The sequence below is a fragment of the Manis javanica genome, chromosome 2 (genome assembly GCF_040802235.1).
Source record: "Manis javanica isolate MJ-LG chromosome 2, MJ_LKY, whole genome shotgun sequence".
Lineage (NCBI taxonomy): Eukaryota > Metazoa > Chordata > Mammalia > Pholidota > Manidae > Manis > Manis javanica.
In genome coordinates, this window is record NC_133157.1 from 60,020,429 (window position 1) to 60,034,261 (window position 13,833).

At 36.8% G+C, this 13,833-nt stretch overlaps 1 protein-coding gene across 9 annotated transcripts in view; it reads right to left on the reverse strand.

The window, feature by feature from the left end:
- Positions 1–13,833, reverse strand: part of KDM4C (lysine demethylase 4C) — a 506,879-nt gene that overhangs the window by 334,661 nt on the left and 158,385 nt on the right. For all 9 annotated transcript variants that reach the window (XM_073228549.1, XM_073228551.1, XM_073228553.1 and 6 more), the window contains 2 exons: positions 11,793–11,896; positions 7,959–8,096 (listed from right to left, as the gene is read on the reverse strand). In XM_073228549.1, the coding sequence (XP_073084650.1) occupies positions 7,959–8,096; positions 11,793–11,896 (242 nt within the window). The remainder of the gene's footprint in view (positions 1–7,958; positions 8,097–11,792; positions 11,897–13,833) is intronic.

A 13,833-nucleotide genomic window follows, 5' to 3' on the forward strand; every position in this document is an offset into this window, starting at 1 on the left:
GGGAAACAAAAGCAAAAAAGAACAAGTGGGACTATATCAAGCTAAAAGGCTTCTGTACAGCAAAGGATACCATCAGTAGAACAAAAAGGCATCCTACAGTATGGGAGAATATATTTGTAAATGACATATCTGACAATGGGTTAACATCCAAAAAAGATAAAGAACTCACATGCCTCAACAACCAAAAGGCAAATAACCCGATTACAAAATGGGTGGAGGATATGAACAAACACTTCTCCAAGGAAGAAATTTACATAGCTAACAGGCACATGAAAAGATGCTCCACATCACTAATTATCAGGGAACTGCAAATTAAAACCACAATGAGATATCACCTCACACCAGTTAGGATGGCCAACATCCAAAAGACTAGGAACAACAAATGCTAGCAAGGATGCAGAGAAAGGGGAACCCTCCTACACTGTTGGTGGGAATGTAAATTAGTTCAACGACTGTGGAATGCTACATGAAGGCTCCTCAAAAAACTAAATATAGAAATACCATTTGACCCAGAAATTTAACTCCTAAGAATTCCCAAAGAAAACAAGATCTCAGATTCAAAAAGACATATGCACCCCTATGTTGATTGCAGCACTATTTACAGTAATCAAGATCTGGTCACAACCTAAGTGTCCATCAGTAGATGAATGGATAAAGAAGAGGTGGTACATATACACAATGGAATACTATTCAGCCATAAGAAGAAAACAACTCCTAGCTTTTGCAATATGAATGGAACTAGAGGATATCATGCTCAGTGAAACAAGCCAGGTGAAGAAAAACATGTACCAAATGACTTCCCTCATTTGTGGAGTATAACGAAGCAAAACTGAAGGAACAAAACAGCAGCAGACTCACAGACTCCAAGAAGGGACTAGCAGTTACCAAAGGGGAGGGGTGGGGGAGAGTAGGTGGGGAGGGAGGGAGAAGAGGATTGAGGGATATTATGATTGGTACACATGGTGCAGGGGTGGTCACATGGAAGACAGTGTACCACAGAGAAGATAAGTAGTGCCTTTGTGGCACCTTACTAGACTGATGGACAGTGACTTCCAGGGAATTTGAGGGGGTCTTGATAATATGGGTAAATGTAGTAACTACAATGTTTTTCATGTGAAACCTTCAAAGAGTGTATATCAATGATACCTTTATAAAAAGAAAGATGTTACAAAGTCATTACTTTTCTTCTCTGTGCTGTACTGCCTTCCCCATGACCTACCTATATTGTGATTGTGAATTATAGTGCCCCTAAATCCCCTTCTCCTTCCCCATTCACCCTCCCCAACTCCTCCCCATTGGTAACCACTAGTCCTTTCTCAGAGTGTGAGTCTTCTGCTGTTTTGTTCCTTCAGTTTTCCTTTGTTTATGTACTCCACAGATAAGTGTAATCATATGGTTGCTTATTTCACTGGGCATCATACCCTCTAGCTCTATCCATGTTGTTGCAAATAACATGACTTCATTTCTTTTTATGGCTGAATAATATTCCATTGTGTATGCATACTACATCTTCTTTATCCATTCATCTATTGATGGGCACTTAGGTTGCTTCCCTGTCTTGGCTATTGCAAATAGTGCAGCAATAAAATAGGGATACATATGTCTTTTTGAATCAGGGATCTTGTTTTCTTCAGGAAAATTCCTAGGAATGGAATTACCAGGTCAAATGGCATTCATATTTTCAGTTTTTTTGAGGAACACCCATATTACTGTCCACAATGGTTGAATAACTTTAAATTTCCACCAACAGTGTAGCAGAATTCCCCACCAATTTACTTTTTCTTAAGTATTGACGTAAACTAAAACCTCAAAAACAGATAATACCATGATGGGCCAGTAGCACAATGGATAGCGTGTCTAACTATGGAAAAGAAAAATAGATAATACCTTGATTGCAGATTGTAAATCTGGACTATAAACTTCGTCATAAACCATATACCTAGTTCCATCCAAATCCCATCACCCAGCAATTTTACATTTGCAATAAATAAAATCAGGCTCCCTAGCTCTGAGAACTTGAGCCCCAGAAATCTCCTGCAGACCCAATATATTAATCAACTGGCTTTCTACTTCACTACTTAAAGTCTCAAATTTTCTAAATCACATAACTAATGACTTTATCACAGAACAAAATAGGGACAAACTGTAAGCATTTTCTTACTAAATACCTCTTCCAGGTATACAAATACTAACTCCCCAGGTAGAGTTAGACTCCTCTGGACATGCCTTCATTTGACTCTTTCTCTCTACATGGCATTTTGTACTCTATGTTGTACCACCAGGGCCCAGGAAACAGAAGCAAAGTAGAGGTAAAAAGAAAAAATACAGCATATAAAATCCCTGTACTCACAAAATTCATATCATATATGTCATATCAGACATTTAAAACAAGAATGCCAAGAACTATTAAATGAGCAATGTGCAAAATAGTCTACATTCATTTCCTTCACATGCCATAAAAATAGAGAAATGTCTTTACACTAATATTTTGTGATCTAAAGCATATTAAAATGTGAGCTAGAGACTCACTATTAAAAAGATTCCTGATTGTTTTAATAAAGACTACACAAGATTAAAGACTTTTTGGAGGGATGTTACCTGATTTAAGAATAACCAAACTTAATTTTAAAGAAGGGCTGAAATATAAAACAGAATGAACATATATTACAGCTCTTGTATATAAGATAATTTAATAGTTGAAACCCCTTCTACAGATTAAAGGGAAATGAATTTCAAAATTTTATCACCTCTTTTTAAATTTGCTCAAATGTTTGCAGATTCAAATGTCAGAATGTTTTAAAATTAAATAGCAAAGTAATGCTTCTGGAGTCCATGAGAGAACCTTCCCAGCTCTCCAGTGCAATTTCTCAACTTTCTGGCATATCACGTCAATAGATCGTCATTTAAAATAAAATCAATACAAATAAGAGGTGTCATTTTGGAGTCACTACCTATTATCCTTCCTCCCAAGAAGATAATATTATTTGTCAAGCCATAGATAAGTCTTTCATACTGCACATACTCATCATAAATACACTACTTCTGATGGTGTGGGCTAGATATGACTGTCCCCAAGACAATGATTCTTTCCTCCTCAAGAAAACCAGTACAGTAAATAACTTTTCTTCCCTTCAAGACAATCACAGTGCTTGAGGCTGCTGCAACACAAAAACAAAATCTCCTCACAAATGTCTCCAAACAGTCAAGCTGAAAATCTAAGCCAAAGTTTCATTTAACAGCCTGTCAGTTTTTGATGTGAAGCTAATGAATGCAGTGGCAAACAAATCCATCAAACCTAACATCAAAACAACTGCACTTCATCCCACCAAACGGAAAAATGAAATACAACCTGCAGGCCAGCTCTTTGATCCAGCCTAGCCAGGAAGTGAACCTTTGAGTACCACCACAGCTGCTGCCCACAAGTGATCACAGACTCCATTTCACCACAGAAAGAAAGAATGCTCCAGAAATGGAAAACATTCATCTCAAATATGCACCAATATCTTATTTCAATTGCTATGCTGATGCATATTTTTAAATCTCTACCAGAAAAAAATACAGCACTTCACTCTGGATTACTCTGATGTTCAAAGCTATAAAGATGCCTAAAATATATAACCGGATGGTATATTCCACTCACACTACAGCTTTGCAAATGGAGGTTTATTAAAGCCCCTCTGCTCTTTATGAAAGCTCCTTGAAGACAAAGAAAACATATCTTTCCTCTTTGTACTAAACATGCAGCACAATTCCTGTTGCAGAGGAAGAAGTCACCAAGCACTCTCCAAAGCCAAACTTGCCTAAGCCATGAGCATGTGGCTACCTACACCACCCCTCTCAATTTTTTTCAGTGAAAACCTTGCCTCTGATTAATAATGAAGAAAAACTACATACCACCTTCTTGCGTAGGTGGGTACTTCTGTTCTGGAGCATCATGCAGGATTTGGATATGCTACACTTTGCAGGTAAAGGCTAAAGAGAGCTGAATGATCCTCACAGAGAAAAGAAGTTAAAAGAGGAAGAAGAATACTAAGGGTCTGGGGCGGAGATTTTTAGAAACAGGGATAGGCAAATTAAATTGCTATCAAGGTTATGGGGTCATATTCCCTCACTCCCAACTTTGCTTCTTTTCCCCCAGATGTTCTACAAAATCTATGCACAGAAAAAGCTTTATGTGAGATATTAGGTGGTTTCAGAAGATACAAAAAAGGGCAATCTGGATCAAGTGCTAAAAACAGGGGATATACCCACAGGTAATGGAATATGCACAATATAATAATGATAATAACAATGCTTTGATTATTTATTATAATAATGTTATGATTACCATTATCATTTAGTTGAGCATACCAAACCTCCAAGAATTTCCTGAAATTTGGAAGATGTATATTTGGGCTTAGTACAGTCAGTGTTAGCCATATCTTAAACCCAAGGACAGTTTCATGAACAAACACCACATGCCAGTAGGTCAGCAATACATTCATATGAAACCCACAGGGACACCACCAGAGGTCAAGCAGCCAATGAAGAAGGAAACAGTCATCGATCCCTTGCCAGTGACACCTCCATGCTCACTTCTGTGTGCTCGTCCAACAGGTTATCCTCTAAGTGATGAATTCATAGGAACATACATGGTGCCTGACATACAGCAGACAGGAATTATCTAAATATTCAGAGCTTCATCACCATTTACATTAGCCACTTGAAGGGGCTGAAAAGGTCCCCACTGACAAAAGGCTAATGGCTTCTGAACACAGATTGCCAGTATTGTGAATATATCTCCTGGTGCTATCTTCTCAAAACCTAGTGTTTTTTTAATTTCAAAAAAGTCTTTTGTAACGGCTCTTTTCTAAGTCGTCATATTAGAACTGGTTTGCAATATATGAAAACACAACCAGTAGAGACCCCACACTCTGCACCACATTAATTAATTAATGCTGTCCCACTAGAGACACTGTTTCAGAAGCTTTTACATACGCAAATCAACCCAGTGGGACATGTAAAGGAAACGTCATTCCTCCCCAGTGCTTTGACTTTGAAAAATAGTGTTATCATTTTTTCAATTATTCTCTCCCCCCAAAAAGCATAACTCATCATCACTTACAAATAACAACTATTCTTTTAACAGTTATCTTTTAGAATAAACTGAAGAAGGCAAAAAATTAAACAAATTGAACTAAACTAAGAAATTTGGGTATCCTCAAAGCTAAAAGTCTTCTATTTGCAATTCATAATTAATCCACTATACATCTGAACCCAGCAAAACACAAAAACTGATGGCCCAATATACAAATTTTTCTAAGATTAAAAACTACACGTGCACACACACACAATATGGTATTCCTATGGTCTTGAAGATCAATAAAAATGTGTGAAATAAATGGTAAGACACCAAAATCTGCAAGAAAATGCCACCACGGCACACTGCAATGTAAGAAAACTTATTAACTGAGAACAGCCAAAAAAAAAACATTAAAACTGAGAAATAATTTAAGAAAGCATGTTTTAGTGAAACATTCAAAATCATAATTACTACAATCAAGTTTCCTGTTTTTATTCAGAATAACTAAAATTAGTTATGTGACTCAAAGTAGATTCTTACTCTATACCACCATGTCAATTACCAATTAGAACTCTGTATGGTAGATAAAACACTTCCCCCACTCCATCCCTTCCCCTAAGAGCAAAGAATATCCACACCCTCATCCCTGCAATCCATGAATATGCCATCTTACATGACTAATGGGATTTTTTGATTACTTGTTCTAAAGGGTAGGAGACCCCATGGAAGGACCTGAAGAAGCCTTTAGGAGAAAGACCTGGGCTGGCAGGTAGCAAGGAAATGGGCACTCAGTCATACATCTGCAAGGAACTGAATCCAGCCAACAACTGACTGAGCAAGGAAATGGATTTTTCACCAGAGTCTCCAGTGAGCCCTGTAAACACTTTGAGTTTTGCTTGGTGAGACCAGCATCAGATCTATAATGTACAGAACTATGAGACAGTAAATAGATGTTGTTTTAAACCACTAATTTTCTAGCCATTTGCTCCAGCATCGATGAGGAACTAATATTCTCAGAGCAGCACCACCTCACCAAAAGTAAGGGAAGAGTGTAGACAACACCTAAAAACATCTCAAACACATACAGTTATAATCATTTTAAACTAACTTGCCAAAACTGCAATATAGCCATTGAACACATGGTACCTAGTAAAATACCCAGAACCATGACAGTTATATCCCTTGACTAAACTGAATGATATCAATGCAGCACAAGTGAATATACACATACCTTCGGTTTTCCCCTTCACAACAAATCTATTAGTCAGAGGGAAATTTCTAAATAATATAGGAAGAAACAAAAAGAATGCATGACTTCCCTGATGCTACATGGCTAGCTGGAAGGAGAAAAGTGGGGCCAGATCCCTGCCTTGGCCACAACAGAGTACTAGTTCTGAATAATTCCACAACTCTAGGTTGTCAGCTAAGATTCCGTATCTCTTATCTGGTCACCCTCTACGTCCACACAAAAATGTGGAAACACACCCAGGACATTCCAGCCTTGGGGAGAAGCTGGTTTGGCCAGTACCATGAACTAGACATGAAACCTGGAGTAAACAAGCACCAACTAGTTTTTCTGGTGACTTAACACTGTGCTAGCTGACTTCTTATGTTAATGACTGAAGGTGGAAAACACAAAGTAACACACCTGTTACAGCTCGGCGCTGTGACACTGCTGCAGAGCAGACGCAAGCATTGAGGGTGTGTAAAAGCCCCGCTATAGCCAGCTGAGAGACAGAATTCTCTATTTCTTTATTAGGTTTATTGTAATATGAAGAATGTGGAATGGGAAGAAATCATTCAGTTCTGTTCCTTTCTAAATTACCCCTCATAAACAGAAATTCCTCGGAACAGAAAAAATCTTCTAATAGCAGGAGCTTTCCTTTGTGTCATGAATTCATTCAAATGCTTCCTGGTATGCCAAAGAGCTATACTTTTATTTAATATATTATGTAATTTTCTAAATACACATGTAAGTTAAACCTAAAGTTGTCTCCCCAAATATGTCTATCCAAGCTTACTCAATGGTTCCACATAAAAGCTTTATCAACACAGAATGGAAAATACTCATCTGTACTATGCAGTAGCCAGAAAAAGGCCACATAAATTATATGTGTCACTTTCCACTAAGTCTATGTTAATTTTACATATTCTGTAAAACACAGTTTCATTTAGGAGCTGCCCTCTGTCAACCTGCACCTTTGCCTTGAAAGTCATAGTAAAGGAAGCAAACTAATAGAAGCCACCACCTGAAGATGCCCTCTATTTGACTCTACAGGGGGAAATTGATTAAATTTAATAGAACGTGTTGCTTGTGAATGAAAATACACAGTATGTGAACTAAATTAATATACTGGCCAGGATATGCAATGTTACCATGAAGAAATAGTTCTTGCTAAATTATGTTCTACATTATTTCTTTCAAGAAATTCATTTTTGCACTAAGTGAAAACTTAATCATTTCTTCTTGCCATCCTACCTCAACTTTTTATTGTTTCCATTTTAACAGACATTTTTCTCTGTAAACAGTTGCTTCCTAAGTCATGGGCTGAACTCTAACATGGAGAGAGCCAAGTCTACCTAACATGGAGCCACAGGGAATCACTTGAAAATCTCTCAAAAAATCTACTAGTGGCCATAAGAAAGAAAGCAAACATCAGATGCATAAAATTACCTCTCAAGGTAAACTGTTCCTCATTAATCTCAAAACAGAAAAATGTAGCTACAAATGGTAATACAGGAAAATAAATATATCTAGTCTGAGACAAATTACTATGGTGAGAGGCATACAATATCAAGGAGGAAGAAAATCAATTCTGCATATGATTTTGGCTTTTCCACTATAAGAAACAGAATATACGTTTAATTTATGCTTTATTTTTGAGGCAAAACTTACCAATTTAGCAACTTTCCCATAGTCAATCCATCTAACTGTAGCAAAATTCGTAGATTCTGCACAGTTGAAACCATGATTAAAACCAGCATGGTAGCCATATGGGAAAGTGATCATAAATTCTCCAGGCTCCTGGGTGATCTGCAGGATAGAAACATATAATATTTTCCAATTATAAGACTTCCCAAATTGAAAATACAACTAAAATATCTTTCTTATAATAATATAAAGGAAAAAAATGCCATGATATCAGAGGTACACCAGTATAACAGATGTCCCCCCAGATCCTTTGCTTAATCCTTTAATAGTTTTTCAGGAAACTGACTTCTCCAAACAGGGTGTGATCTTCTGGCAATGTAATTTAATCATCTGATCCATAATCAGAGATACTATGTTTTATTTGAAAATGTCCTTAAGTTATTAAAATATTTTATTCATGTTTTTAATCAATGAAAAATATTTTAATACTTTAAAATTTTTGCATTACTAGAGTTACAATGCAAGACTTATTATAACTGACATTACTGAAAGTAGAGGTACAAAAACTTTGATAATGCATGCTGAACAGGCTTTATTGTGAATTCTTATTGCTAAAGAGTAGATGATATTCAACAAATTTTTCTTTAATAATACTTAGAAAACATTCAAGTAACTGTATTCCATTCAATAATATAATTTCTAACAAAGAATTATGCTAATGTGTATGTGTACATATGTACATGTGAATGAGTACATCTTTAAATATAATTAAAACTTGGATAAATCAGTCAGAAGCCTACAAACATGTATTTATTCCATTCCTATTTTTTTGGTTAAAGACATGATTTTTTTATAAACACCAAAGTACACAAAGTATACCAAGACCTTTAGAAAAATAGTGAAGCAAATTTCCATACTCTATGCCAGATTATCGAATTCATTACTCATTAATTAATTCTGCCACCATGAGAAACCTTGAGAAATGATTATGTGGGTACATACATGTGTGTAGACATACAGGAGACACATTCTATAAATACAGGTGTACACACTGCAACTCACTTGGCATATCAGGGATGCTGAAATGTGTGAGGAAGTATTTTCTTTCCCAACAATTCTGAAATTTATCTCATCATCCCCTCCCTGTGCGACAATGAGCAACAACTCAGCTGCCATCTGACAGACAGAGAACTGTTTCATCAGTGTTGAACACGGCTCTAGTTCCATCACTCTGAGCCACACAAGAACACAGCCTGATTCTCTTCTTTCCTGGTCTCACTTAATCTCATGAATTATAATTGTGCTTGGAAACTAAGTACTTCATTGTACTATGTGATAAAACAAAACTCACCCTGCTCAACTGTTTCTAGCCCCACACAGATGGGGGAAGAGGGCAGGAGTGCTGCCAGGGGAAAAGGACACTACCTCCCTGCTCCACTGAATCCCATCTACAATCCTGCTCTACTCTGCCTGGAAAATCCTGCTCTTGCCATGTTGAAAAAAAGCACCTGTTCCCACTGAATGGGACTCCAAATTTTATGCCCATGTATGATTTCTAGAAACTGGTCAGTCTCACTTAGCCAAAATATAAGGCTAATTTACTGCCTCTGTGTAATAAACTCATAAAAATGTACAGGGACAGAAAAGAACAAGGCCCTTTTGTAAGACTAAACATCATCACAATTACACCACAGTTACAAAATTACATCATGAAAGAAATTGGAAAAGAGAGTGCACATAATCTAAAAGCAGATGTTATTTGTTGGCTAAACGTAATTTCTCATATATATGTATGAATATGTGGAAATACATTGAAGGAAGGAAAAAAATATTACTCCAATTGTGACATGATTGCCCAAAGACAGGGGTGAATTGAGGTGAGGAGTATGTTACTATATAGCATACACTATGCAAAGCCTGTTAAGTAAATTACCCCCATTGTCAGATAAAGAGACTGAGGCTCAGAAATATTGTCTAATTTGCCCAAGTGACAGAGTCAGAAATGAACCTAGGAAGTTTAATTCTAAAGCCTGTCCCATGCTACCATTATCACCATCAGAGGATAAGTTCCTTGAGGAGCACAGAGTCATCATGCACCCTTCAGCAAGGTGCAAGGGGAAGTGGCAGCAGTATTTCAAATGAAAAACTGCAACTGCCAATCAGCACTCTAAAGCATTGGTGTTTCACCATCTGAGAATTAACACTCGTCCTACAGCTTCCCACAAAATGCCTCATCCTCAAAAGATCAAATGAGAGCCTAATGATCGACCAAGTAGGACCAGGGAAGCCACAGCCCAGAAAGGGGAGCAGAGCACCTGCCTCCTCCTACCCAAAGATCAGCGAAGAGCTACACATTCCACAAGCCTCCGTCTGGGAAAATGAGCCAATCCCATAGTCCTGCTACTTCACATAATCCCCTCTCCAAGGACCAGCTTGATTAACACCTACCACCAGCCCTGAACCCATGCAGTGTCTGTGTCTTGAGGAACTCTAGGCCACTCCTTCTCCTCTGCCTTTTAATATTCCAACTTACTGTAAGTGCCTAATCAAGCTTATGCCAATCACCTAAACACTCACTGATGATATGTCCGAGACTGAAAAGCCGGGTGCCCAAAGGTATCTGCAAATAAAAAGCTCCAGAGTGGCACTGGCCCCTCTGGTGAAGCCTGCAACAGGGCTGCAACTCATCAACAGCTCCTCCCCACACTCATGCACATCTCCCAACGTGCACATCTCGGAGGCATGCTTTTTGTCTTGGGTAAGGGTATGTGAGTAAAACCATGGTTAGAGCATCCTCAGCACAAGAGATAAGTATATCTTGTGTGTGACCACACAGGTGATTTGTGAGCAAGCAGAGACAATCTCAAGTTGGAGAATGATTCTGGGTCATAGTAAAAATTCAACTCTGAACAAAAACAGGGGGGTAGGAGGGGGATACTTGAAGGGCCTGTGATTAAAAGGTAGATTTAATCACAAGTGAAATGCTTCTAAGGTGGAAAACAGCAAGGATTACAGAAAGAAATTCAAATAAAAAAGATGGCATTTGTTAATGTTTCTGCAAGTGCTAAGTATTAAATCCTCCAACCAAGAGAGAGCTTTTATTTATCTGGTCAAAAGCTTTTTTCATTTCAGCTTCTTCACATTAAAGTGTTATGCTGTTTAATAATTCTGACCCAATTTATCTATCCATGGGCATAAGGTAGAGGAATCTAGCATGTACTGAGTCTTTCAGAACTTAATCTTCAGAATTACTCCAAAGAAGCATTGTCTAATTATTAAATCATCAGGCAATTTTATCCAGAATGAAATCTCAATTGTATGATGTTTAAATACGTTTAGAAGCAACATACTGGTGCTATATCACTGATTCTAACCAACCAAACTGCTAAAAATAATTGCTCTGAATTCTTTTCAAAAATAGATCACATGTACAAAAATTATGTTGCTCATATAAAAGACTCCAATGGAGAAATGTTACATCTTATTTTGTCAAATGTGCAGCATTTCATTTTCAGTAGTTATAAGTGAACTGTAATAGTAAGAAATCTCTAGTAAATGTGTCCTGAAATAAAATTTCAAATTAAAAGTTAGATAAATTGTTATTCTAAAACATGAACCTGAATTTTTCTCCCTATTATTTTTAGCAGTTATTTTTAGCAGTTTGGTTGGTTAGAATCAGTGATATAGCACCAGTATGTTGCTTCTAAACGTATTTAAACATCATACAACTGAGATTTCATTCTGGATAAAATTTAAAATTCCCACTTGAAATCAAAGATATTAGTTTGTGTTAAATTTGTCTTGAATACAAAAACTACACACACAAAATGAATGTTAAAAAAAGTAAAACCAATATACCTTGTCAAAGGGTATACCATACTTCTTCAATACTGAGGGAGATATGAGTGTCATCTTGTGGCGAAGAAATGCATCACAACCTTGAGAACTGCTAGGGAAAAAACCTAAATGGAAACAATAAATAAAAGAAATAATGTGTCAAGAAAGATAAAATTTCAGATAGGCTTTTTTTTTAAGCTTATGTGCTACTACTCTTTTAGAATGAGTTTTATGCAAAGACAGACCAACTCCACTATCAGAAACCCTGGTACTAAAAATTATGAGTCAGAATTCTTAACAATTATGGGATGCATATTTTTGTCACCGAACGTTGACTTTCTTTACAAAAAGATCTACCAAGAACTGTTTTCATAAAAGTTACTAAGCCTTACAAATTTCAATTTGTAACAAAATATGCTTCAATCCACCTAGTATCTGATAAACGGACAAAATACGAAAGAAGGTAGGAGAAGTGAATATGCATTTTAATAGAGGAATCTCTCATTTTAGACTCCTAAGTCATTATTCCAGATGTACTTGTCTGAATGCTAGGCATACAGTAGACACATTGCAATTACCCACCTTTCTTTGTTTCTTTCTCATCAATTTAAAGTGGTTACCTGCTACTAATTCCCTGAACCAACTTCCTGGCAGAAGCAGTCAAATACTTGGAAACATGCCCAACCAGCCTCTATGGGAGCAGAGTTTTGAGGAGGCCTTTAAATGAGGAAGGTTAACATGCAGCAACCTTTCAGTCAACACTGTATTGTGGACCAAAATATCATTGTTTTTCCCCATTTCTGCCTTCAATCCTGCAGTTATGTCTGAGACACACTCTCATTAACTCAGTTACACAACCTAGAGGAGAAAGAACATGCATGATGCCCAGCTCTTCACCCTCCTCACTTAGAGATAAAAACTACCGCACTGAAGAGATGGGAAAACAAGAAGAGAGAGGAGAAACATGGAAAAGACAGAGGACAATCCCAGAAAGAGAACCCAGAAGGAAAAGAGAACTCACCAGGAAATCACAGATAATGCATGTGAGCCAAGTGTGAGGAAGCACAAATGCTGTTTAACTCCTCCACTGCCAAATTGAAGAAAAACCCACTGGAAATGTTACTTTTATAACTCTGTGGCTCCCCACATGCAGATAACTCAAGACTGACCAATTTGATGAAAGAATTACCGGTGTTCATTACCATGAACCATTTTAACTTCATAGAATAGAAGTATTTCAAATAAGTATTTTTAAAGTAAATAAGCCTTTATTGATGCCACCATGGAGTATGTGAGGACACAGATCATCAGAAGGAAACAAATCAGCCAGCCTGGCAAGAGCCATTAGGGTACAAGGAACCATCTGCAAAGGCAGTACCTTCTGTTAAACATCTGTACCTGGATTTAAAATATATATATATATATATAGCACATACTAAAGGAAACACCAGAAATACTATCATTCTCTACAATACCAATGGGAACAAAAGAAATAATTTTGTCCTATATGGTCATTTGATGCAATCCTGTTTGTGGTTAATATCCATAATATATAAATAAAAAATAAAACATTACACCAAATAAGCAACCCTATGAAAGAACTTTAAGGTGTGGACAGAAAATACCACTAATATACTGGCCATATCTACATAATAAGATGTTCTGAGTCCTACACCACAGACAGTAAAGCACAGCAGTCAGTCCCAAACACACAACCCATGGGAACATTGTAAGAACACAATTCAAATGTATTTATCAAACCTTTCAAATCTCTAACTGTGTACAATATAAAATGAATTAAGTTGTAAATTAAAATCAATGAGGAAACAGGAGTCAATTTAATTTTCTTTTGATATGGATTTGCAATCAGGACCTGAACAATATGGTGACTGGTCATAAGTTAATTTAAATTGGAAAACCACTGAAGAAAGGTAATTTGCAGTATATTAAGAACTTTGAATTGGTTCATAATTTCTGTTTACAACAGAATTATATTTTACATTGCCCTAGAAAACAACTCATTAACAACACAAATTATGAACAAAGCTTATATCTTATAATG